General features: G+C 39.5%; 1 protein-coding gene across 3 annotated transcripts in view; it reads right to left on the reverse strand.

The window, feature by feature from the left end:
* The window catches only part of ldb2a (LIM domain binding 2a), a 70,490-nt gene that overhangs the window by 4,903 nt on the left and 40,264 nt on the right, over positions 1 to 25,323 (reverse strand). Inside the window, exons 3-9 of one of the 3 annotated variants that reach the window (XM_067381620.1) lie at positions 24,300 to 24,472; positions 21,808 to 21,930; positions 11,956 to 12,039; positions 9,738 to 9,861; positions 6,855 to 6,908; positions 6,040 to 6,173; positions 3,003 to 3,172 (exon numbers count right to left, since the gene is read on the reverse strand). In XM_067381620.1, the coding sequence (XP_067237721.1) occupies positions 3,023 to 3,172; positions 6,040 to 6,173; positions 6,855 to 6,908; positions 9,738 to 9,861; positions 11,956 to 12,039; positions 21,808 to 21,930; positions 24,300 to 24,472 (842 nt within the window). In that variant the 3' untranslated portion in view covers positions 3,003 to 3,022. Of the gene's footprint in view, positions 1 to 3,002; positions 3,173 to 6,033; positions 6,174 to 6,854; positions 6,909 to 9,737; positions 9,862 to 11,955; positions 12,040 to 21,807; positions 21,931 to 24,299; positions 24,473 to 25,323 lie in introns of those variants that run through there. The other 2 variants (XM_067381612.1, XM_067381604.1) reach the window with 2 other exon arrangements.

Raw genomic sequence — 25,323 nt, forward strand, 5'->3', positions numbered from 1 at the left:
TTTATGAACCTTAAAGTGCACCTTGTTTTCCTGTTAATTTCCGGTTTCCAGCTGTCAGAGTGTCCTCGTACCCTTCACACTCCTGGAGCTGAACACTTTGCATTTCCTGTCTCTTGATTCAGCTCTTTTACTGTTGCATCTGAGTTTATTTGAGCGATGACTCTCGTGTCATCTCGTGAGGGGTTTGGCAGAGACCCCAGAGTCACTCTCAGTACTTCCCACCCCTCTGCTTCTTAATTACGCTCATTCATTAAGGTGGGCTTTTTGACTAAATAACAATATCCACACACTGATTTGTCAATTTGCATAGCTAATTAAGTCATTAGCTGAAATGTTACAGATTAGAAAAAAACTGAATGGCGCTTGCCAACGAGCCTTGAATTTGCCATCTGTTTTTGAACGGCAACTGTCGCCCTGCAGTCTGGGTTTTAAACCAGGGGCCAGGATCACAAACGTTAACACACACACACTCATACAGACGTGCGCACGCAACCTACAGGTTTCCAGCTGGTAGTTTGACGAAGAGCTCTAATTGCTATCAAATGGAAAGGCTGTCCAGTGCTCTTGTCTAATTAGATGTAGCCTGTGGCTAAACCCACTCTAAAGTCGCCCACAGCTAAACAAACAGACTACCTGCCTAGCCTAAATGACTGATCCCAAACTGGCTCCGCATTCCCTGGATCTGAGCTTGAGGTGCACAGAAAGCCCTTGGTTGAGGCTGACCATTTTTTAAGACTGGAGAAAATTTCAACCCATTCACATATCCAGGCATGTTACACTCGCATGACTGTCCAACTTGTCATATACCATTGAAATCATAATTTCAGGCCAAAAAGATGACCACAAGGGGGCAGTGTTGTAGTACTGTTCAATACAACCCCCCTCCAATCCAGTGATCACATGATCAGCTCATTGTGATTGGGCTCACGTAGGAGGCCGATCAGGCAGCATGCGATGACTGCACAGACAAAGCCAAGTGGCCACGCTACATATGTAACCAGCGTGTTCCTCTCCACGACGCATGGCGACACTGCTTACAATGAGGCTCGCCGCTTCGAATGGGGAGTAAAATGAAGAGTGTTGGATCTATATGATAATGAGCGCTGGCACAGAGCCAATTGCTCACACCAACAATTTTCTCGCTGCTTGTGTGAATGTGTCTGGTGCCCTCAAAGTGGTGGACATTGGCTAGATACAAGCAGGACAAAATATATGCAATTAGAGTTACCTACAAAGAGAGATTTTTTTTATTTTTTATTATTCAATTATATAATACAGATCAGGGATGTTTTTGTTACTAAATCTAAAACGCTGGAAAAAAATATAAATATTATATGAAAAGCCTATACTTAAAAAAATAAAATGAATATTAGAAAATAAATATAAATCTTATAAAAAACATAATAAAAATCACAAAAGTTAAAACTTATAAAACTTAAACTAAAAAAGAAAACTGAAAATAGAAAAATAAGCAAATTAATTATTTTATATAAATGAATGCTATAATAGTTTGTATGAAATACTAAAATAAATAATATAGAGATATATTTTATTATACAATTTAATTATTTTTTCATAACTTTTCATTTATTTTTTTAAATGTGTATAATATAATACAAATATGTATGTAATTTAATATATAATAGGCATATTTTATATATATATATATATATATATATATACAGCTATGGAAAAAATTAAGAGACCACTCCAAGTTCAGAAATCAATGTTAATTGGTCTCTTAATTTTTTCCATAGCTGTATATATATATATATATATATATATATATATATATATATATATATATATATATATATATATATATATATATATATATATATATATATATATATATATATATATACATATATATATATATATATATATAATATATATATAATATATATACATATATATATATATATATATATATATATATATATATATATATATATATATATATATATATATATATATATATATATATATATACACACAAACATACATACAGTTCTTGTGCCATCAGAGCATGTAAACAAACAGCTCTAGGTCTGACAGACTGAGCTGGAACACGCGAGTGTCTCTTCTCTCTAATCTCCTCTATGGCATTCATGTATCCAATTGTCCCTGAACTCCAGGGGAAAAGCCACGCACTACAAATCCCATCATCCATCTGCAAACAAATTTAGCGTCTCACAATACCACTCCCCAAAAACAGCTTTAGCACTCGTGCGTTTTGTGTTTGACCCTGCAGTGAGCAAACTGGGAGAACACATCAACCGCCAGAGTAATGCCTGAAGAGGAAGCTTGGGGGATAAAGAGGCACTCTGGGATAAATGCCTCTGAATCGGGGTTAAACACTGTAAGTGGGTAATATAGGAAATGAAAATGAGGGCTAAGGAGTCTCTCTCTGTGAAGGTGCTGAGAGTGTATTTACTTTGGCATTGGAATTGAATAGGCTTTACATTTGTGTCACGGCCCAAAACTCGAAACTAATATCACATTACTATATCATGTCATAACAGTACTGTAATGTGTCATTAGTTGTGAAAGGTGCAAAATCAATACAGACAAGATACACTTTAATGTTCAGCCAGAAAAATGTGTCCAAGTTTTTGAACACCAATGATGGTGTTCTAAAACTTACTTTCTTCAGTGGAACACAAAAAGAAATTTTGATGGTGCTTGTCACTTGTAATTACACTATTCAGTGCAATTAAAATAATAAATCATAAAAGTTGTCCATACAACCCATGCACAATAATATAAGTCTTCTGAAGCCATACAGTAGTTTTGTGTGTGCCGGGTTCAGACTACACAATGTTTTGTTTGTTACGATAGTAACTGTGTCGGATTATATGATTCTGACTCCTAAAATCTTGTCATGTTGTGGACAAGAAACATGTGAGACTACACGTTGCTACCCGACCATTTATCGCTTGCTGCCTTTAACCACGTGCATTCTGTCATTAGAAGGCGGGACTATCGACTAGAAGGTGCCGTGAGCGTAAACAAACAATGGCTAGCAGCCTGTTTTGCTCTGTCTTGTCATCAGAAAAGCCCAAATGTGGATACATATCTGGATTACATGGATATTTGGATTTCCTCCAATGAAAACTGAGGTAACATATGTTTTATTTACCTTTTTTACTCTGTCGCAGTGGGGTAGTCCCTAGAGGAAACATCATAAAATCAAGAGTATTGTCTTCATAGCTCCACAAACATTTCCTCCATTGTAAAATTCCATAGCAGGAACAATACCACTGTCTCTCTTTCGTTTCGAAAGCATGTAGGAGGCCCTTCTATGTTCCTATTGGCCAGTGTCACTCATGTGACGGAACTTGTCGTGGACAACCGAAAAAAAATGAAACATGCTAGCTTTTCTGTCGTGACGTCGTGAAGCATCGCAGACGCGCCATCGGTTGTCGTCCACTATGACACACTACATGAACTGAAATGATCGAATATTGCGTCCCGACCCCCACATGTCATTTACAAATCCCCACGACACACTAGCAGATCGTGGCAAAATTGAGCAAAAATCCATTTAGTCTGAACTGGGCATAAGGAATAGACTGAAATTTAAGTCATTATTCACTGATGATTCCATTCAGTGGGCCATTGACCATTGCAAAAGGATCACTGAATCAGTGAGTTTTTTAGTTTGAGAACCGGCTGATTGAGTCAAATTTATAACAAATAATTTTTCGTAAAATGAATCAGCTGATTCACTGAAAAGATTAGACTCAAAAGAATGACTCATTTATGAATCATATCGTTTCTACCTTTCTCATGAATGTGCCAAGGAGAGCTGGCGAATGCCAAGAATGTTTATACAGTATAGAAGTCATATGGACTACTTGTATGATATTTTTTTTGTGCTTTTTATGTCATTTTGGAACTTGACTTCATTGTATATCTACACACACACGCACGCACGCACGCACACACACACACACACACACACACACACATCCTTGTTTATACTTCTTTGTGGGGTCCAAATGACCCCACTAAGAAAGTAAGATGAGGGATTAACGACATTTAGTCAGACGCCACAAATACAAACTCCTTAAAAGTCATATATAAGAATATTTGACAAAATCTTAAAAGTCACTATATATATATATATATATATATATATATATATATATATATATATATATATATATATATATATATATATATGTGTGTGTGTGTATAAGAATGTATATATATATATATATATATATATATATATATATATATATATATATATATATATACAAACCCAATTCCAAAAAAGGGACACTGTACAAATTGTGAATAAAAGCACAATGCAATGATGTGGAACTTTCTTGTCTAATACAGGCTTCCAGTTGCTCAACTGTCTCAGGTCTTCTTTGTCGCATCTTCCTCTTTATGATGCACCAAATGTTTTCTATGGGTAAAAAGATCTGGACTGCAGGCTGGCCATTTCAGTACCCAGATCCTTCTTCTATGCAGCCATGATGTTTTAATTGATGCAGTATGTGGTCTGGCATTGTCATGTTAGAAAATGCAAGGTCTTCCCTGAAAGAGACGACGTCTGGATGGGAGCATATTTTGTTCTAGAACTTGGATATACCTTTCAGCATTGATGGTGCCTTTCCAGATGTGTAAGCTGCCCATGCCACATGCACTCATGCAACCCCATACCATCAGAGATGCAGGCTTCTGAACTGAGCGCTGATTACAACTTGGGTTGTCTTTGTCCTCTTTAGTCCGGATGACACGGCGTCCCAGTTTTCCAAAAAGAACTTCAAATTTTGATTCGTCTGACCACAGAACAGTTTTCCACTTTGCCACAGTCCATTTTAAATGAGCCTTGGCCCAGAGAAAATGCCTGCGCTTCTGGATCATGTTTATATATGGCTTCTTTTTTGACCTATAGAGTTTTAGCCGGCAACGGCGAATGGCACGGTGGATTGTGTTCACTGACAATGTTTTCTGGAAGTATTCCTGAGCTCATGTTGTGATTTCCATTACAGTAGCATTCCTGTATGTGATGCAGTGCCGTCTAAGGGCCCGAAGATCACGGGCATCCAGTATGGTTTTCCGGCCTTGACCCTTGACGCACAGAGATTGTTCCAGATTCTCTGAATCTTTGGATGATATTATGCACTGTAGATGATGATAACTTAAAACTCTTTGCAATTTTTCTCTGAGAAACTCCTTTCTGATATTGCTCCACTATTTTTCGCCACAGCATTGGGGGAATTGGTGATCCTTTGCCCATCTTGACTTCTGAGAGACACTGCCACTCTGAGAGGATCTTTTTATACCCAATCATGTTGCCAATTGACCTAATAAGTTGCAAATTGGTCCTCCAGCTGTTCCTTATATGTACATTTAACTTTTCCGGCTTCTTATTGCTACCTGTCCCAACTTTTTTGGAATGTGTAGCTCTCATGAAATCCAAAATGAGCCAATATTTGGCATGACATTTCAAAATGTCTCACTTTCAACATTTGATATGTTATCTGTGTTCTATTGTGAATAAAATATAAATTTTTGAGATTTGTAAATTATTGCATCCCTTTTTTATTCACAATTTGTACAGTGTCCCAACTTTTTTGGAATCGGGTTTGTATATTATATATATATATATATATATAAAATATAATAAAAAAAAAATACTACTAAAAAGCCGAGCCAAAAGAAAAACAAATAAATAAAGAAGATGCAAATAATACATTTTCTTCAAAAATTCACCTTTGTGTTGTACAGTAGAAACAAAGTCATATGGGTTTTGAATAACTTGGGTGAGTAAAAATGACAGAGCTTTTCATCACTGAGTGAACTATCCCTTTAAGCACAGGTCACAGGGATACGAAGGAATAAGCTCTTGTCAAACAACTATCGCTGTGAATCAAAACTACAAGCGGCACTTAATATGTGTTTTGACAGCATAATCATAATCATATCCTTAGGAAAGCAATCTGAGCAAAATTGCATTAACGTTTTAGATTGTTACAATGTGTGTGTGGGTAAAGAAGAAGATTTGATGCTTACAGGTACCTGGCTGGTCAGATTGAAGTTGTTGGCAGGGCTGCGTTTCTTGCCGCCAGCGCTGTTGCCTAGGCTACTGTTAGACGCACTGCTGGCAGAGTTCTTCCTCTTTCTTCTCTTGGTCGTGGTCTGTCGAGTGGGCTCTGCTCTCCACCAAACACAGAAGCAGGAAGACAGATGCACACACAGAAAAGAAGTATTAATAAAACACAAATGCACACATCCACACTCACAAACATGCCACAATGCGAGTGCATGCACATGGATGAAGAAAAAAGACTTTTCCAACATATAAGCGAACACATATTACACAGGGAAAGATAACAAAATGCATCATGCTTTTTTCTATTTTTTTTTTTTGAGAGAGAGAGAGAGAGAGAAAGAGAGAGAGAGAGAATTAAAGAGCATTCAAACATCTCCCAAGACATGCACTAGTAAGAAAGAACCTCTGCTTTCATTTGCATAAATGCTCAACAGTGCACACTGCAGTCTCTTTAGCCATGCATGCATGCTTATATCATTAATGTCTAAATGCTGTTTACTTAAATAACACTGTCTTTAAAATGAGATTTATAAGTCCTGGATAACTTGTGTTTTATGTAACAAATTTATGTAACCTTTTTTAAAATACAATTTAATGGAGAAAACAAACAATTCTGATTAAGTTTTAGCATTTTCTGTCAAACTAACTGTTGAAATATCCAACAGTAATATCTCTCTTTTATGCTGAGCATTCATGATTCAAACAGAGAAAATGTATTTCATGGGTTTCCATTTAGACAGGTTTCCCTATTAGAAGATGATTCAGAAGACGAGACGAGTACCTTTTTTGTGATTTGAGGGGAAAATTTCCGTTTTGAAGTTCTGTGGATGTCCAGCTGAAATCATACCCAAAGCAAGATTTATTTCCCAAATAAAACTTATAATAAATTAAGTAGTTATACATATCCAAGACCAGAAGACATAGAAAATGTAAATGGCAAGACTGCTGATAACAGCAGAAATTATTTTTTTTTCAATACATATATAAATTTCATTGCAAAATCAGTGGGTCTCATTCGCCCATGCAGAAATCCTTAACATAAATCACACACATTTTTGTAAATTTATGACTAATAAAATACTAATAAATGTTTCTTGAGCAGCAAATCAGCATTAGTAGAATGATTTATGAAGGATCATGAGTAATGATGCTGGAAATTCAGCTTTACAGGAATAAATATTTAAAATACATTTGAACAGAAATAAATCACATTTATTCATTTATTTTATCACACTATTTCACAATATTACTGTTTTTACTATATTTCATCAAATAAATGCAACCTTGGTAAGCGTAAGAGACTTCTTTTAAAAACATTAAAAAATCTTTCCAATCCCCAAACTATATACAGAATACATAAAAATTAAAGTTAGCTAATGTTGTAAAGAATGTTTTGTACAGCCATGTATTGTTATTTTATTAATTTAATGTCAGTATAACAATCAAAATATTTGGCACATTCCTAGCCATTAATGTAAATTTGAATGCAATATATGCCTGAAAATGAAATACCTTTTAGAGGTTCTTTCTAACCACGCCCAGGGAGATGTTTCCACATTGTTTGTGTATGACAGATTTCACATAAAATCATACTGTACAAAGACATCTCTTTTGATTTTTTTGTTTATCAGTGCAAGTGTGTGAATGACGTACTAAAACGCACTCATTTCCACACATACACATAAACATGTGAAAAAAAGGGCCAAAAAAACTTATCAGTGTATAAAGGCAACCTTCTTTCCTTCCTGTTCCTAAACACAAATGCTCTTCAGATTTTAAAAGAATGGGAGGAAAGAGGGAAGCGAAGCTAATAAGGAAACGACAATTACAGAAGATCCACTTCGATATGGATTGTGAGAAGGCCAGTGCTGAAGACTAACGAGTGGATGGGGGTCGTAAAGGGTTTCATCCACAGGGAGCGGATGGAGGATGTGTTTTCAGTCTCATACATGTCATGTTGTAACTGTGTAAATCATAATGTATATGTAAACCCTTTGTGTGTTCTAAAAACAAGTTTAAATCATTGTTATTGATTGATTTGACCCCTTGAGGAACATGCAAGTGACATACAAGGGCATCAAATACAAGAGATATCTACTGATGTCTAATCCCTATTGATTTCATCTGCCAAATGTGGTCTATTTAAGAGTATTTAGAAAGGATATGTGGAAAAAGAGAATGCCTATTATAAAATCTCACAGACTAGTCAACATTATGTTTCCATTAGACATAGTAGCCCCAAAAACTTAGGGACAATATAACTACAGGGATTATTTGCCACACATAAATATATTTAAATGTTTATTTGATGCCAAGGACCCCTACATATGATGATGCCCTTGCGAGGGACACATTACCTAAAATATAAAAGGCAACTACATAATTACATTTATAAAATGGTTAGTTCCTGTCCTTGATTCTGATTGGTCAATAGCTGTGTTTTATTCACGATAAAACACGGCTATGATCGCTTCACCCAACGGTTCTGTGTATCGCTACACAACTCTTAGCAATGTAAACTGTATGTTCTCAATTGATGTTGTTCATTGAAGCTTACTGTATTATGGAGAAGAGTGTTGTGAGAAAAAGATTGAGTGAGCGAATTTATTACCTGCATTCAGATTTAGCATATTCCTTCAGGTCAGTCATATGTTCATAATAAAAAAATCTGTCTAAATGTCCAATGTATTATCTTGTCCTTTTAACAGTTAAAGGGTTTTCCCGTGACTGACAGCGCTAGTTAAAGCATTTGTCAGTTGTGTCTTGTTCCGTGTTCACAACAATTCAGCCTTTTCAATGTAAAAGTCTTCGCTACTGACTGACACACTCATAAAGACAATCAGGGACTATTTTTTCCGGCGGAAGGAAGACTTTTAGTTAAAGTTTACTTCATGAAAGTTGCATTGATACATATTTTTGGCATACCCTATATTATACTTATATTATGTATAATCCTTTATATTATGTATAAAGACCCATTTATACTGAAATATGAAAAATAAAATTTTATGAATTTATAATAAATTCAAAAAATAAATATAAGTAACAAAAATGAATAATTAATTAATTAATTTTAATTAGTTAATTTATCTGATTAATAAATGAATTGCACTTTAAACACACTAAAACAAACACTTGGTTTCTTTTTTTTTTTTTTTTGCTATGACAATCATACTTTTTAATGTTTAGCTTAAAGGGATAGTTCTTCCAAAAATGAAAAGTCTGTCATCATTTACTCACTCTCAAGTAGATCCAAACCTGTATAAATTTCTTTATTGTGCTGTACACAAAGTAAGATATTTGGAAAAATGTTTGTAACCAAGCAGATCTTGCCCCCAACTGACTGCCATAGTATTTTTTTTCCTAATATGGTAGTCAATGTGGGGCGAGATTTGCCTTTAAGATCCCTTTAAGTGTCCAAATACATTTTGGGGTCACTTCAAAACTAGCAGGATTTATGTTCTAGTATAACATACACCAAAGAGTGTAAAACCACATAATTCCCACTCGTTTTCCCTGATAGGGCCCATTGAAGAGCTGAATTACAGCTTATTTCCCCAAAGACCATGACTTTAAACAAACACATCCGTAAAGATCAGATCAGAGCACAAATTACTGCTGTTAGGAGAGTCCTGTAAAACAGTGGACAGTGATTTGCTGTTACCTGGAGGAGCCACCATTCTTTGCCACTTCTGGAACAGACAGGTCTTTAGACAGTCTCTTGGGCTGAGGTTGTAAGTCTTGTGTCGAGACATTAGCTCTTGCATTGGCTCCAGAATGACACACAACTGGAAGAAAGACACACAAACATACAAAATGAAACATCATCAGTTACTGTCAGTTTACCCAATTTAAAGATTTAACAATATTATCATTAAAATCACACAGCGGGTGGCCTGAAATTCACACGGATAAGCACACACACAAATCATTTCCCTCTGACAGGACTGTATCCCAACGCTGCTGCATCCTCTCACTTCCACAGGTCCAGTGAAACAATCTCTGGATCTGGGCCCACAGAGCAGGGCTATTTCTAGTCTGAATGCAAGGAAACCTACAAGCTTCCTTGTCCATCTCGCCGGACAGTGGTCTTATTGCGTCCGAGCACAGGAAACATCCTCGGTGTGGATCTACTGATAAACGTGCTGAAACAAATGGAGGTTTTTCAAGCGACGCTAATGAGTCACTTTTACGAGGTATTTTTACAGCAAGCCAATGCAAGGACCGTGAGAAATTACCCCGGCGAGAGGAAAAATTATCTTGTTTACGGGAATTACAGTGCATTACTAAAAGCCCTGAGTTTGACCCCTAAATTAAGTCAGTTAAAAAAAATTTTTTGAATGATTTTATCATTCAGTATATGTTTCCTTTTTAAAATGCAAACATTTCACAGTATATACTATATGTATGGTATATATACATTAGATCATGGTATATATTTTATACCATATTATATGTGACCCTGGACCGCAAAACCAGTCATAAGTCACATGGGCATATTTGTAGCAATAGCCAACAATACAGTGTATTGGTCAAAATGATCGATTTTTCTTTTATGCCAAAAATCATCAGGATATTAAGTAAAGATCATGTTCCGTGAAGATATTTTATAAAATTCCTACCATAAATAAATAAATAAAAAAAAGATATGCATTGCTAAGGACTTCGTTTGGAAAACTTTAAAGGCGATTTTCTCAATATTTTGAAATAGTTGTCTCTGCCAAATATTCTACTATCCTAACAAATCATCCATCAATGGAAAGCTTATTTATTCAGCTTCCAGATGACGTATAAATCTCAATTAAAAAAAAATTGACCCTTATGACTGGTTTTGTGGTCCAGGGTCACATATTATGGCCGATTATATGCAGTGAAGAATACAGTGTACAAAAACACTCCTGTCTTGTCCAAAAGGTGAAGATATGGCTGAGGGCACACACACTTGCTGTTACAAGAGCTGCGTAAAATCCAAATTTAATTCACAATTCGGCTTAGGCTGCACCACTGCATTTTAACTCTGCATTAATAAGTGAGGCTGTGCGTTTAATATGACCAACAACAACTGAGAAAGACAGACTCAGTGGGAGAAAAACGGCTGTTCCGAAAACCTTGAAAGGGCCTTTTTTCCTTGCTTCTCCAAGCAGCTCGCGATAAACAAGTTTTTTTGCTGTGCTCGAGCTCAGCGCAGAGAGAGAACCCACAGTGCCGCACCTCAAACGGGAACGCTCATTAATGTTATGCTAATTCTCTCTATCCAATTCATTTTCTCTCCCTCTCTTGTTCTCCCATTTGCAAAACGGAGCTGTCACTCACACTGAAATGACGAGAATAAACAAAGCAGCCACGAAGCAGGCTAATAAATTCTGAGCAGTGGTAACACACACAGACACATTTAGTCACATATAAATGTACAAATTTACATACATATTTTACATTACATTTTTCAATATCAATGCAGTATGCACAATCAAATAATAACAGTAAAATAAAAAAATGAAAAGGAATTACCATGTTTTATTACCAGGGTAATATTGTGAGTTTTTGGACACATACCATGGTATGCAGCAGTAGTTCTCAACCTGTTTGACTTAATGGCATACTATTGTCCAACACAATATTCAAAGCCACCCATATATATATATATATATATATATATATATATATATATATATATATAAAAGATATTTTCAGTATTTCTGCTGTAATTATGACAAATCTGCTTGTTTATGGACGGATGGATGCGTTGTCCCTGGCCATATACAAGATACCAAAATACCATGGTATTATCATTTGATACCATCAATGGACCATGGTATCTCCACAATATTTATTTATTTTTTTTTGTAAGGGAAACTGAACAAAAGAATTTTTGTTCTGCTTACCCTGAGGTAGTTGAGGGTGAAGTTGGTCAATCCCATGCGGGTGATGTTTTTCGAGAGCTGCTCCAGGACTTGAGGGTCTTGTGCCTGCAGGTAAACAAAAGGAACCTTATCACTTTATAGAACCCACCCCCAAAACCCACAGTATGTTATTGACCAAAAGCAACACATATGGCTTTTTTCATGCTTCATTTATGAGACCCTGGATGTGATGGTTATATTCAGATTTTATGTCTCTCTCTGTGTCCATGGTAGTTGTAACACTGGATGAGCTGTTATTTCTTTGTGCTGGAGAGTTTCTAGTGATGCAATTTATCTGAATCACTGTGATTACACTGAATACATTTCTGATTCAGATTTGGGGCATTGAATCAGGAGTATGCTGCAGCTGCTAAATAATATTGATTGACTAAAATTAAAATTAAATGTTATAGTGCATTTCACTATGAATTACAAACTAAATGCTGTTTTTGTAATTACTGGTAAATTATTGACCAGATTCATCAAGGTAAATTGTGTTAAGCAGCATGAGTTTAATGACATAGTAATGACATCAGCCAATCATTGAGCTCCTTTCACTTGATTGGTCGGGGCAGTGTAAACTAGCAAAGTATAGAGCAGGTGTATTAAATTAAAGTTCTAAGAGGTCTGGTCTCTATATTTCCTTCCTAGCAGAGGTTCGGACAACACTTTTGTGGAATAGTTCTACATTTCCATCTGGGCAGCAGTAGTACTTTGTAAAAGGAGAAAGAAAAATCCTAAAGAGCCAAAATAGTCATCAAAGATGAGTATATTGGGCCCTTAGAGCCAAAGCTGTGTCTGAGAGTTATAAAAAAAATAATAAATAAATACATTTCATCAGTTGACCAGTTGAACATTCAATTGGATATGAATATTAGAAGGTAAGAACAAATGTTTTATCAGGCTATTATTATGTTTAATACAGTATGTATGGCAGAAGGCCATGTGACAGAAAAGATACTTTATAGGTTCAGGGTTTTCCTCTTAAATTATTATGGACAATTTTTTTATTTCACTTAAAATAAGTATCTAAAAAAAATCCAAAATGCTCTCATCATAAGCAGAAAACAAAGTTAACTAGTAAATTCAAAGTTTTAGTTGTCTTTCCTTGCCATATTCAAATATAATTTTCCCAATTACAGCACTGCTTAACACGAAATGCTCTTAACTTGCTGATTAATATTGCTAAAAGTAAATGAAAAAATGTCTTATTAAAAAACTTCTTGAACGGTCTGAGTCATATATGTATGCACAGATAAAAATAAAATTGCTGCATTCTTGTTTTCTGCAGTGTTTTAGAGAAAGTATCAATCTACTGTATTTTGCTGCTCACTGTGTTTCTGCTACTGATGTTAAAATAAAGGCATAATGTCTTAATGTGCCGCTTTAGCAGGAGAGAGAAGCTGTCACAGAGACGGTCTCTGTGGCTCCCTCCGATCACCACCTGAGGGCACCATCTCCGGAGTACTAGCCATCTCTTGGACTACATTTCCCCACACCCCGTACCTGGGCTGATTAGCCACGCCCACTCTTCCACCTGCTGCTCATTTCCTGGACTATAAATGACTCTCAGCACCATTCATTGTTCGCGAAGTCTTGTTTTGCTATGCATTCATTTCTGAGCGTTTTCCCCTGTGTATTGATTCTCTCGTGTATGACCTTGGACTGCCCTGGACCTCCGCTCTCTGTCTGCCGCCTGCCTTGTGACTATTCTGCCTGGACTTTGATTACCCTTGTCTTGTCTGCCGCCCGCCCTGATCTGTTGCCTGTTACTGATTCTGACTCTGCCTTGCCTTCTACATTGCTGTTGCTGTTTTCTGACCCCTGCCTGTACGACCACGATATTAAAATAAAGCTGCAAATGGATCTTCCCGAGTCTGCCTCGTTACAGAAGACTTCGCCGGACTCCGATCCAGCAGCTTTACACCGTCTGACCACTGAGCTCTCCACTCAGGCCAGTGTATTGGCCGCTCATCAACAACAGCTTACACGTCTTACCTCCATCACCGAGGAACTCGTAAAGACGCTCCAAACAATGCGCGTCACGCCCGCAGAGATGAGTCCGCCATTACCCACGCCTCCTTCAGCTGCCGCTCCGATCCAGAACACCACCAGCAGCCCTCGTCTCGCCTTCCCGGAGAAATACGACGGCTCCCCAGCGAAATGTAAGGGCTTCTTACTTCAATGCTCCCTGTTTATATCGCAACAGCCCGCGCTTTATCCCACTGAGGAGTGTCGTATCGCTTTCATTTGCTCACTGCTAACTAGAAAGGCGCTGGAGTGGGCTACAACAGTATGGGTCGGCGGGAGGACCTCGCACGCCACGCTCGAATCCTTTCTTCAGTGCTTCCGCGAGGTTTTCGAGCACGCCGAGGGGGGCAAGGAAGCGGGTGAGCTCCTTCTATCTCTCTGTCAAGATAAACAGACAGCTGCGGAGTACGCACTCACTTTCCGTACTCTAGCAGCACAAACTACATGGGTCGAGGACACGCTCAAGCTGCTGTTTCGCAAGGGGTTAAATATGGAATTACAATCTGAACTGGCTTGTCGCGACGAGGGGAGAAGTTTGAACGGATTTATCGATCTCGCCATTCGCATAGACAATTTAATCAGATCAAGACGTCCGAGCAGAGGGTCTCAGCCTACTCATACCACCACAGTCTCACCCACTGAACCTGAACCCATGCAAATCGGCACAACTCACCTGACTTCGGAGGAGAGAGATAGACGCATGCAACTGCGCCTCTGTTTGTACTGCGGGCAATCGGGTCACATGCGAGCCTCTTGTCCCACGAGACCCACTAGTCGCGGCTCTACTGCGGTGAGTTCAACCCTTAATTCCTCTAACATCACAATAACTGCAATGCTATCATATCAAGAGAAAGTAATTCAGACAGAGGCTATGATCGATTCTGGTGCCGCAGGCAATTTCATGGACCTGGATTTTGCTCGCCTTCACGGCTTTCCACTAATACCCTGCAATTCTGTGTTGTCAGTGGCGGCGCTAGACGGACGCCCTCTAGGGACTGGACGAGTTCGCTACACTAGTGATGACATCACCTTACAGATTGGATCGCTGCACAAGGAGACACTACGTTTTTACCTCATTAAATCCCCTCAACACACTCTAATTCTCGGCTCTCCATGGCTTAAACAACATAACCCACACATTTCCTGGTCGGACAACCAGATTACCCACTGGTCCAAACATTGTCAACAAACCTGTATCCTGGCTCCCACACGCCCCGAGTCCCTCATGAAAGCTCCTGCCACCTGTTCACCTCACAATAGACTGCCTGACGAATATCAGGATCTGGTCGAGGCCTTCAGTCAGGTCAAAGCTTCACAACTTCCACCGCATCGCACCAGTGACTGTGCCATAGAACTAATCCCCGGCTCTACGCCCCCCAGGGGGCGTATATTTCCACTATCCCAACCTGAGTCGGAGGCTATGAAGAAGTATATAGAGGAGGAACTGGCTAAAGGTTTCATTCAACCCTCCACTTCGCCGGCGTCTGCCGGTTTCTTCTTTGTAAAGAAAAAGGATGGAGGTCTGAGACCCTGCATAGATTATCGTGGGTTGAACGACATCACAGTAAAGTTCCGGTATCCTTTGCCGTTGGTCCCCTCCGCTCTGGAACAATTACGCACGGCTCGGCTCTTCACCAAGCTCGATCTCCGCAGCGCCTATAATCTCATTCGCATCCGGGAGGGGGACGAGTGGAAGACGGCTTTCTCCACAACATCCGGACACTACGAGTACCGGGTTATGCCTTTCGGGCTTGTCAATAGTCCTTCAGTCTTCCAAGTATTTATCAACGACGTCTTCCGGGACATGCTCAATAGGTGGGTGATTGTCTATATCGACGATATTCTGATCTTCTCTGAGAATTATCCCGACCATGTTCGTCACGTGCGCTCTGTGCTTCAAAGGCTCATAGATCACCAGCTGTATGCCAAACTGGAGAAATGTGAATTTCATCAAACTGCTACATCATTCCTGGGTTATGTTATCAGCGCAGAGGGCGTTGCCATGGACGACAGCAAGGTTCAGGCAGTATTGAAATGGCCTCGTCCATCATCAGTAAAGGAACTACAACGCTTCCTGGGGTTCGCTAATTTCTACCGCAGATTCATACGTAACTTCAGTCTGACGGCAGCTCCACTCACCTCCATGCTAAAGCGGGCAAGCACACAACTGGTCTGGTCACCTGTATCTGTCGCTGCATTCCAGAAACTAAAGGATCTATTTACCACTGCACCCATTCTGCATCACCCAGACCCAGAGCGAGAGTTCATTGTTGAGGTGGACGCCTCTAGTACAGGCATAGGGGCAATCCTCTCCCAGAGACAAGGCAACCCTCTCAAGTTATTTCCGTGCGCCTATTACTCTCACAAACTCACTCCGCCTGAACAGAACTATGACGTCGGAGATCGCGAACTACTGGCCATGAAGGCCGCTATGGAGCAGTGGCGGCATTGGTTGGAGGGGAGTAAATATCCATTCACAGTGCTCACTGATCACCGCAATCTTGAATACCTGAAAACCGCCAAACGTCTCAACCATCGCCAGGCTAGGTGGGCATTATTCTTCACTCGATTCCGGTTCACAGTCACATACCGACCCGGGTCCAAGAACACTAAGGCCGACGCCCTATCATGACAGTTTGAATCCTGTGCTGACCCATTACCCAACGAACCAATTATACCAACCTCGATCATTGTGGCACCCATCCAGTGGGACATCATGTCCGAGATCACCGAAGCCCAGCGGGCTGAACCTCCACCTAATGACTGTCCAGCTACACATACATACGTACCAGCCCCTCTCCGTCAACGGGTAATCCAGGAGGTGCATACCGCACCCAGCGCCGGGCATCCAGGCATCGCCGCGACCATCCATCTTGTGTCCAACCGGTTTTGGTGGCCATCTCTCGCCTCGGATATCACCACCTATATCCATAACTGCGTCATCTGTCAAACAACCAAGTCATCCCGTCAATCACCTGCTGGCCTATTACAACAACTCCCCATTCCCCATTCCCCAGCGTCCCTGGTCCCACATCGCCGTCGATTTCATTACGGACCTGCCCAAGTCACAAGGACATACTACTATACTCACTGTTGTTGACCGCTTCTCCAAGTCCTGCCGGTTCATCCCATTACCAAAACTCCCCACGGCTTTGGAGACTGCTAAACACCTTTGCAATTTCGTATTCCGCTTCTATGGCCTACCAGTGGACATTGTGTCGGACCGGGGACCTCAGTTCACATCACGTCTATGGGCAGCCTTCTTCCAAAGACTCAACGTAAATATCAGTTTGACATCCGGTTACCATCCAGAGGCCAATGGGCAAGCGGAGAGACTCAACCAGGAACTTATACGCTATCTACGGTCATACTGCCATCAGAACCAGGCGGACTGGAGTCGCTACCTTTTCTGGGCTGAGTACGCACAAAATTCTCTACACAAACCTGCCACCGGCATCTCCCCTTTCAAATGTGTCCTGGGATTCCATCCACCTCTCTTCCCTTGGTCTGGAGAGCCCACCGATCTACCCGCAGTCAACCACTGGCTGCAACGGAGTGAGGAGGTATGGAACGAGGCACACGTACATCTGCAGCGGGCTATAAGACGATCCAAGGAACAGGCGGATCGCAACCGTCGTCAACAACCACACTACGAACCCGGCCAATGGGTATGGCTTTCCACAAGGGATCTCCGTTTGCATCTACCCTGCAAGAAATTAAGTCCCAGGTACGTGGGTCCATTCAGAATAACACGACAGATCACTCCAGTATCGTACCGTTTAGCACTTCCACCAGAATACCGTATCTCACACACTTTCCATGTGTCTTTGCTCAAGCCCGCAGGTGGTCCGAGAGGAGAGGAGGTCCTAGAGGAGACCCGTGATCAGAGGCCCCCTCCAGTCATCATCGAGGGCGAGGAGGTTTACCAGGTCCAGGAGCTCTTGGACTCCAGACGCCGGGGCAGAATGCTGCAGTACCTAGTGGACTGGGAGGGGTTCGGCCCGGAGGAACGATCATGGGTCAATTCCGACGACATACTGGACCCCAATCTCATTGCTGAGTTCCACAGGACTCACCCGGAGCGTCCGGCCCCTCGTCCTCGAGGTAGACCCCGGCGTCGACCACCTCCTCGCTTCAGGAGCCGCTCGCAGGGAGGGGGCTCTGTCACAGAGACGGTCTCTGTGGCTCCCTCCGATCACCACCTGAGGGCACCATCTCCGGAGTATTAGCCATCTCTTGGACTACATTTCCCCACACCCCGTACCTGGGCTGATTAGCCACGCCCACTCTATAAATGACTCTCAGCACTATTCATTGTTCGCGAAGTCTTGTTTTGCTATGCATTCATTTCTGAGCATTTTCCCCTGTGTATTGATTCTCTCGTGTATGACCTTGGACTGCCCTGGACCTCCGCTCTCTGTCTGCCGCCTGCCTTGTGACTATTCTGCCTGGACTTTGATTACCCTTGTCTTGTCTGCCGCCCGCCCTGATCTGTTGCCTGTTACTGATTCTGACTCTGCCTTGCCTTCTACATTGCTGTTGCTGTTTTCTGACCCCTGCCTGTACGACCACGATATTAAAATAAAGCTGCAAATGGATCTTCCCGAGTCTGCCTCGTTACAGAAGCAATGCTCACAGAACAGAAAGGCCTTGAATGAAAGCTCGTTTGCCATAAACGACCCTGAGCGTTTGTGGTGTGTACTGCTCAGTTGTTTTGACATGCTGCTCACTTTTAACAGCAGAAAAAGTAAAATGCTACCATTGTCATAATGTCTCGCGGTCCAGTTGAAACCAAGGAAGCAGACCGCGGCCTCTATTCAAGGACCCCTGGTATAGAGCTTCTGAAACACTATTCCTCCAATTTGCTCATATTCTCATTAGCCTTGATCAGATGACTTTGACTCAATTTCTTTGCAGCTTTACCCTTGTGTACAAGAATAAGTCGATCAAACATGCTGCAGAAACTTTTGCACTATCCCTGTCAAAAATCTTTCAAAGCCCTTTCTCCCTCATTCACTCGCTCTCCCTCTTCACCAGAATACAGGGCCCCAAAGGGCCCAATTTAAGAGCATGTGAATTTCATAAGTTGCTGTGAACAAACTTTCTCAAACTACATTATTTCTGAATCTACAAGGGGGAGTGATAAGTTAAAACTTGTGATATGACTATATGTCTATATGTCTAAAATTATATGTGATATGAAGCTCAATATATTGGGCTTAAAAAAGCAATGAGTCACTAAAAGCTAAGCTTTAAAAGGAGAAAATTATACACCAGATTTTCAGTCGCTTGGTTTCCTTCATCGGAGTATGTCGGCACTACTCATTACACTCTATAAAATTATTCAACTGACCATTTGATTGTACTTTTTAAAATATATATTTTAAAATATATATCCAATAGACCCTTTTCACATTTTCGGGTTTCTCAGAAGTGGAAGTTGTTATAGTTGGGTAAAATTCTATACACCGCGTTCCAAATTATTATGCAATTGACATATCAGTAAGATTTCAGTACAATAAACATTCAGATTTTAGTTTTTCTAAGAAAATGTTTGTTTATTTATCCATGTCTTTTTAGACAACTGGTATCAATCTCAGACAAAATAATTTCCCAGATCTATGGAAACCCTACTTAGAGGTTGTTGCACATTATTAAGCAAGTCACAGTTCTCATGCAATATGGGGAGGAAGAAAGATCTTTCTGAAGATGAAAAGCATGAAATGGTGCAATGTTGTGCAAAAGGCATGAAAACAACTAATATTATGTGAAACTGAATGGAGATTATGGAATTATCATAAGATTTGTGAGTGATTTAGAGCACAGCAGAACTCGGTCAGATAAAGGCTTATTAATAAAAGTTCCTATCAAAAAAATGTATTGTATTAAAAGGGCAGCTATAAAAAAAGCCAGTGTTGAGCAGCAAACGGGTATTTGAAGCTCCTGGTGTCTCTGGAGTCTTGAGAACCTCACCATGCAGGCTGGCAGTTGTGCGTAAAGATGCATTTTAGACACCACTAACCAAACTTAACAAACTTAACAAACTTAAGAGAAACATTTACAGTGGGTGTAGAATTACAAACAGTTTTATTGCTGTGGTGTTTTTTGCAGCATGGGATAGTGCATAGTGCATTGTACAATAGTGCGTTGTACTATGCACTATCCTCCTTTTTATACAATAGCTGATAATTAATTATTATGAACTCCACATATCTTGCAAAAGTCATTTTAATACCCTCCATCTCACTTCCCAATATTCCAGCCCAAATCATCACCCGTCAGCTCCTTGCTGACGTCGCAGTCTTGTTGGAACGTGGTGGCCATTCACCAACCATCCAGAAATCCATCCGTTTAGACCATCCATTGTAGTACAGCATTAGTCAGTGAATAAAACTATTTTAAAATGAGTCTTCATGTATTTCTAAACCCACTGTAAATGTTTCTCTTTGTGAGGTTTGGTTTGGAGTGGCTGAAATGCATCTTTACGCACAACTGCCAGCCTGCATGGAGAGCTTCTTGAGACTCCAGAGAGACCAGAAGCTTCAAATACCTGTTTGCTGCTCAACACTGGATTTTTTTATAGCTGCCCTTTTAATACAATACATTTTTTTGAAAGGAACTTTCATTAATAAGCCTTTATCTGACCGAGTTCTGCTGTGCTCTAAATCACTCAGAAATCTATATAGATAATTCAATAATCTCCATTCAATTTCACACAATATTAGTTGTTTTCATGCCTTTTGCACAACATTGCACCATTTCATGCTTTTCATCTTCAGAAAGATCTTTCTTCCTCCCCATATTGCATGAGAACTGTGACTTGCTTAATAATGTGGAACAACCTCTAAGAAGGTTTCCATAGATCTGGCAAATTATTTGTCTGAGATTGATACCAGTTATCTAAAACGACATCGATAAATAAACAAACAAACAAACAAACTAACATTTTCTTAGAAAAACTAAAATCTGAATGTTTATTGTACAGAAATCTTACTGATTTGTCTCTTGCGTAATAATTTGGAACGCGGTGTAGTGGCGAATGAGAGAATACATTAAATATATTTGCTCAAATAACAAAAGAAAAACTCCACAATGGTGTTTTCACAACTTTCAAAAAGAGGAAAAAATAGAGAGCGATTGATAACGGCAGTCAGACGAGAGAAAGATGTCATTTTTACCATCACTCCCATAGCTGCTGTATTAGAAACACCCTCACAGCAGAGTTGTTTTTTGTATATTGTTATAAATGTCCATACATTTTTAAAAATATGAAAATATAAAAACTTTGCAGGATTTACCGTTAACAGGATTGATGACCGTTAAAATGCATCAACACAGCCGTGAAAAGGGTCTATTATTTTTAAAAAAATAATTTCTTAATTTTTGCCATACGTAAAATAAGCCACTGACGTTTACACTGTTACAAAACAATTATATTTCAATGTTCTTATGACTATTAAGCAGCACAACTGTTTTCAATGTGGATAATAATAAGAAATGTTTCTTGAGCCCCAAATCAGCATATCAGAATGATTTCTGAAGGAAATAGTTATTATAAATTCTGTTTTTACTGTATTTTGGATCAAATAAATGCCACCTTGATGAGCATGAGAGCCTTTCAAAAATATTTAAAAAATCATAATGGTAGTAACATGTGAGATAAAAACCAAAGATTAAAAACAGCAAAACTATATTTTATAAAACGAATAGCCTTGTAAAATAGCTGATATATTGCACACACGCATCTCCAACCAAACCAAGTGATAGTAGAGCCCTAGGATGGAGATTAGATATCAAACTCACGTGCATGGCGAGAATGCTCCGTGGGATAAGTTCCCGATACTGTCTGATGTTGAAGTGCCACGTCTTGATCCTCATCAAATCATCAAAGGCGAACTCCAGAATCAACCTGCCTTCCGTACACACCTGAGAAAGCAAACATTGAGAAATCTATGATATCTTCAAAGACTACAGTCTGCTGACATGTCTTGTGTGTTAGATGTCTCTCTCATCATGATGAAATAAGTTTAGAGAAAAATGCAAACTCAGAGAGTTTCAAAATGCATCACTCAAAAGCAGGTGAGATTTATTCAGCATATAGAGTCAATTCAGATAATATGTCAGAATAGTTAGGCTTTTCATACCAGATGACAGAGTTTCAAATCTATTTCCCAATAAAAGGTATTTATGTTGTATACCTGAACTGAAGGCCAACGAAATGGAAACACTTGAGACGAGCTTACACAAACACAAAACAACAAAATGTTGAAAACATGCAGAGGCCATAAACCATTAGCAATTACTAAAAAAAAAAAAAGAAAAAAAACAGGATGAGAAAAATTTTGCTGAATTTAGAGCTGCGCTGCACATAGCCCCAATGTTCTGTTGCTGGGGTAACCAGAGGATGAGGAGGAGGGAGGGAGGGAGAGGAAGGGGGATTGGGGGGGTGGAAGCGTCAGCTGATTAGTTGGCATGGCAACGGCAAAGATGTAATCCTGCTAGAGCCACTCTAATCAATGCCCTCAGCACAGATGGTCTCTGGAGGATCAACAAGAAAGAATCTGGCGGGAGAGCACAGCGCCATCACATGACCACACTTTTTCACATTCTCTTGCTCACTCTCCCCACTTCTTTTATCTTCTGTATGCTTTTCCTGCTCTCTGAATCTGTTTCACTCTTTTTTTGTCTGTCTTTCCACCCCTTGTTCAGCACCATCTCTCAACACTGTAACATGCAAAGGTAAAAGCAAAGTGAAAATGAAAGCATCTGTCTTTTCCTCTCCCTCTATCAGTGTCCATAGCTCTGCTTCAGGATGTGTTTTAAATTTCAACCGGTCTAGCCAATCATTAGAATATTGAATTCTAGGGGATTCTTCATATGTCTTATAGACTCAGAACTAAAACAATGTCTAATAGTGGATATATGCAGCACAAGAGTACAGCTGAGATTTTGTAATCATTTACTCAAAGACTAGTGGGTCTCTACTTCTCTGTATGTCTGTAATAAGTACATGGGCTCTTGTATGGATTAGAGTGGATTAGTCCATATCAGTGTGTGAAAATAATCTAAAGTGCTTGATGGACAAGGTGGAAACATAAAATCTGTTGATAAGTGGTTTAACCCTCTGATGCATGATGTCCACTACAGCTGACAGATTTTTAAAAGCCATTTTATTTACCATTCAGTGTGTGATGTTACACCCAAACCACAATGGGCCGATGACCTATGACCTTTATTCATAATTCTATGGCTTTTTATTATTTTTTATTACTATAATGCATTGGCGTAATTTGCGTGTGGGATGGGTGGGACGTGTCCCCACCACTTTTTGCCAGGGTCGATATTGTCCCCCCCACTTTTCTTAAACATCTCCCTGCACGGATATTATACCTAATGCAAATTTAATATATCCAGTTAAGAGGTGATCTGGCACTGGAATGTGTTGTTTTTGAAATCATGCTGAGTGTTCATTACCAATGTTATCAGTGGCGGGATGTTCTCTTTTGGCTCGTGCACAGTTTTCACACAGATGAGCGTGTCAATGTATTGCTTAATGCCACTGCAGAGACTCTATTCTTTCCGGTGAAATCACAAAACAAACTGCACACAAACATGTCTCTGCTGTTGATATATCATTGATGAACATCTTTAATTTTAATGAGGAAAAAAACCTATACGAGGGCGGATTAGAACTCGCAACGTCTGACACGGTTAACAAAAGTTCTACCACCAGACAGTTATAATGTCAAAGGGAAGTGACCCTAATGATACAAGTGATATCATCAACCCTGTTAGTCTGGTTTAGATCAATCGCACACTGCATATTTAATCAATAAAACAGTTAGTTGACAACTAACAAATGACCATAACTTGTAATTTTATCTCCCCTTTCGAATGCAATAAAATTCTGTTATACTTGCTTTTGTGTCCTTGTTTTAGTGCATTCAGACTGATGAAAATGAAATCTCACCAACTTGCTTTTATTATGTTTTGTTTTACCATGACTATGAAACGAATTAAAATCAGATGTATATGACAACACACAGAGTGAGTACTGAGTAATAGATTTATAAAGAGCTTTCTCAGCAGAGTCTGAAATATTTTACGAGGATTCCAAACGACATCCAACAGTAAACACACAGAATAATGGCTATGAATAAAGTAGTAAATGATCAAGCCTGTCATATTTGTTTGTCTATTAGAAGTTTACAGGGTTTATCACAGGGAATGTAAGAACTGAAGGAAACAGATAACTGTCATTTATCCTTCCACACACTCTCTCTCTCCCTATTTACCTTGGTAAACATGGGCTTGCCGTGCTGTGTGACCATGGTGCACTGATCGCAGTCTACAGTGATGCAGGAGTTGTGGAAGGACTCTTTGGAGTGTTTCAGGATGTAGTAGAGGTCTGACACACCACCCTCAAATACCGTGCTGAAGTAACGAGGGATGAGGGTCCGCCCGATTGCTGAGGAGAGAGACAAGATGTCATTTACATTGCATTGCATTTCAGATTTTCACTTAAGATGTTAGTCTCCACATTCAAGTCATTTCTTGAAACTCTTAGTTCTTTAAGTTTCTACAAATTGTACACAAATATCTGACATCATAGTTTAAGTATTTTTGTTTTTGCAGCATTTTCTCATTGAAGTATATGCGCGAGACATCGCTGCCGTTGTCAGAGTGCAATCAGACCTCACTAAGCGAGTGCTGAATGCAGTTGGACATAGTGGTGTACTAGAGGTAAAAAATGATATAAATACTGTTCGGTTTCTCACACAAACCGATCGTTTTGTGTCTTAGGACATCAATGTGTCGTCACGAGCTGCAGGGTTTAATTTGGATTTGTCTATGCAAGGTTTTTCGACTTTTATTGATCCAAGTTCCCATTCACTCCCATTATTCGGCTTACAGACGGCAACGGTTGGAGTTAAAAATCATCTTTTGTGTTCTACTGAAGAATAAAAGTAACCTACATCTTGGATGCCCTGGGGGTAAGCAGATAAACATAAAATTTTCATTTTTGGTTGAACTATCCCTTTAAACCTAAACTATCAAAAATTGATAAACGAATGTCCAACTAAAACGTTTAGGTAAAAATGTTCCATAAACAATGTACAAATAACACTTTTGTGGTAAAGTTATTAGACGAGGTAACTTTGAATGCACATCCTATTAACATACTGGAAGAATGTTTATTCATAAGAGAACCTTGTCAGAATGTTAGCCAAAGTTCCCTATTAGCTGGGATGTTTGGTTTTGGGGTGGCAGACTCCTGGATTGGACTCCTAGTGCAGATTTCAAAATTCATCATGGCCG

This window comes from Chanodichthys erythropterus, chromosome 1, assembly GCF_024489055.1.
Source record: "Chanodichthys erythropterus isolate Z2021 chromosome 1, ASM2448905v1, whole genome shotgun sequence".
Lineage (NCBI taxonomy): Eukaryota > Metazoa > Chordata > Actinopteri > Cypriniformes > Xenocyprididae > Chanodichthys > Chanodichthys erythropterus.